General features: G+C 41.8%; 1 protein-coding gene across 1 annotated transcript in view; it reads right to left on the bottom strand.

Annotated features, from left to right (window-relative positions):
• LOC106519271 (dolichyl-diphosphooligosaccharide--protein glycosyltransferase subunit STT3B) overlaps positions 1 to 2,849 on the bottom strand; it is a gene marked incomplete at its 3' end in the record, with an annotated part of 60,966 nt that overhangs the window by 7,206 nt on the left and 50,911 nt on the right. Inside the window, 1 exon segment of the mRNA XM_014010856.1 lies at positions 1,654 to 1,800. Within this exon segment, the coding sequence (XP_013866310.1) occupies positions 1,654 to 1,800 (147 nt within the window).

A 2,849-nucleotide genomic window follows, 5' to 3' on the forward strand; every position in this document is an offset into this window, starting at 1 on the left:
CCTATACAATAGAGGTACACTCTTAATTAAAATCATATTCGTGATTTTAACGAGGGTGATATCTACAAACCCTAAGGCTAACCTCACAGGTACCTACCTGACCCTAAAACTAACCTAAACTCAATTCACACCTTGGTCCTAAACCCAACCCCCAACAGCATTTAAACCAAATGGGGACAACTTTTGTCCCAAAATGTAAGATTTTTGTCTTAAAATTGCCCCCAAATGTCACCAAAGCCGTACCCCCCCCCACACACACACACACACACACACACACACACACACGCGGACAGTGATCTGGTTCTGTCTCTCATCATTAGAACAGATCACTGTTAGCTGCAGCCTTCCAGCATGTATTGATTATATAATTAGTCTCTGATCGGAACAGGGCAGTGACAGATGAGATCACTGAGTGGAACCAGAACCATTACAGACCAGCTGGTACTTGGTAATGACTTTATATTGATAAGAGATGGAAGCTGACACTGTGTGGCTGATCCTATCATAACCAGATGGTGGATTACACTGCAGCATTTCAATGGCTTTACACCAGAGCTGTAAGTAATGAACCCACTAATTAACACCTGCAAACACATGTGTAATGTGAAGAACAAACAATACTGAGAACTGGGGTCAGTTCACATGGAAAACAGAGTTCAGTATAAATAATACAGATCATGAGCATCTTTATTAAATAAAGGTGGATGAATACTAGGGTTGGATAAAATCATATCAAGTGCAATGAATCATCAGAAAAACATTTGACAGTTGATAGTTGGTGATTGATTAGTGCTGCCGTGTGGACTGACTGAGGATTTCCCCAGTGAGTCCGCTCGGCGCTCTTCTCTTTCCTCTTCTACTCCAAATAATTGGTGGCCTACGTCCTCCTCAGAGTGAGACATGGAAACACACACCTGAACAGAACTGGAACGATGTGAAGCGAACAGAGCGAGACTCGACAGCGGAGAGGTTTAAAACTGGTTCAACACCATCTTTTATACTCGCTGCACTAAATGTAGCTAAAATGTTCTGAACGTTCCCATGATTAATGTGTTTATTCAGACTGCTGTAGATAAACTGATTATTAAAGGTGATTAGTTTTTTTTTTACATAACTAACCACTGTTTGTTCAAACAGGCCTATCAGTGCAGCTGCTGTGGAACAATGAGAATGATTGCCTAGGAGAATTTAATTAGGAGATCTGTACAAAACAAAATTTACTAATGAGCAAAAAAACCATTTAGACACAAAAGTGGTGATTTTTTTTGTATCACGTTTAAAGAATAACAAGTAGAAGAGCAGTTTGGCATTATAAATCTGAATACAGCTTTTTTGTTCATGTTTTTAACATGAATAGAGCAGAATAAAACAAAGGCCTCTCTGTGGAGAGCAGTAAACGTAAGCAGCTCTTTGTACCACAAAGAAGAGGAGGTCTAAAGAACTAGAATCATCATTTGTGAGGAGTTACACTGGAGTTGTTTAGGAAACGCTGCAGCACAGGTTATAGCTGCCTGTTCATTTAAATCAGGTGTGTTGGAGCAGAGGAACAAGTAAAACATGCAGGATAGTGGACCTGGATCAGGACACCSCTGGGGTCTAACTTGTGGCAAAAACCCGCCCCACATATCAGGTTTTTCTGAAGAGACCACCAACCTGTGTACGTCAGGTAGATGACCGAGAGGAAAACCACGCCGGCAGCCAGAGAAACCCCCAGGAAGAAGAGGGTCTGGAATTCCTGCCGGGTCAGCCTGTCCTTCAGATACTGCAGGAAGGCGTAGACCTGAAGCAGAACAAACACACCTGCAAGAAAACAGGAAAAAAATGTTACAATTACTTGATCGATTCGTCTAAGTTACTGTTTGTAATTTCAATATACACAATAATAGTTATTATAGGTCATCTTCTGTCACATTGAGTTTCTGCTATTTTTAGGGGTGTCCCGATCCGATATTGATATCGGAAATCGGTCCGATATCAGCCAAAAATCGAGTATCTGATTTTATCGGCCTGCATAAAAAATGTCCGATATAAGCGCTCCGATATTAGCAGTCCATTCCAGCAGTCCACTGCCTCCGCTCTAGTGTTTCTATCCAGCAGCGCTTGGATCCAGCATGTAGTGCTCACGTGATCACAACAACATGCTGCGCTAACAAGTTAGCAAGAATGTCGGCAGAACTTTCTATTTTCATCAAAAGCAGAGTTGAAGCGAAGTGCAAAGTTGTTATGCACAAGTTTTACGAGGGGGAACAGAACCGTGAACGTTTTAAACCGGAGCGACAACTACTCTCCACCCTGGCAGCAGCTTTGGGTTCGGCTCGGTTCAGCCTCGGTCCAAATCTGTCTCCATTCCAACCGAACAGAACCTCCTCTCACTCCGGTGGTTCTAGCGGGCAGAAGCGAGGACAGCACGCTTTTTACGGTTTTGACATCAGCAGAAAGTTGCCCGTGGATTATCTCTTGATGGACAGAAGAAAGGAAGAGTGCAGATTTAGTTTTGGAGTACGAGCGACATGACGAGAGCAGAGATAAAACCTGCTCCCTGCAGGAGCGAGAGGCTAATCTCCACATGATGCTCAGACTGTAGAAGGTATTAATAATTAACTGACTGATTCTTACTGTTTATTTTTGCTCTTGTTTGTAGAGTGATGTTTAATCTATTTACACACTTGTTTTAGTGAAGATTAAGTGCAATGAATTTATTCATTCATCCCTAAGAAATGTGAAATGCTGCTAAGTTGCATACAGGTCCTACATTTGACACGATTGCACTGTTGTGCTGCTATTGTGCAACACCATCTACTGTGCTGAAATTTATCTTTTAATTTTTTTATTCTTTTTTAGTGTGCTTA

This window comes from Austrofundulus limnaeus, unplaced genomic scaffold (assembly GCF_001266775.1).
Source record: "Austrofundulus limnaeus strain Quisiro unplaced genomic scaffold, Austrofundulus_limnaeus-1.0 Scaffold74, whole genome shotgun sequence".
NCBI classification, from domain to species: Eukaryota; Metazoa; Chordata; class Actinopteri; order Cyprinodontiformes; family Rivulidae; genus Austrofundulus; species Austrofundulus limnaeus.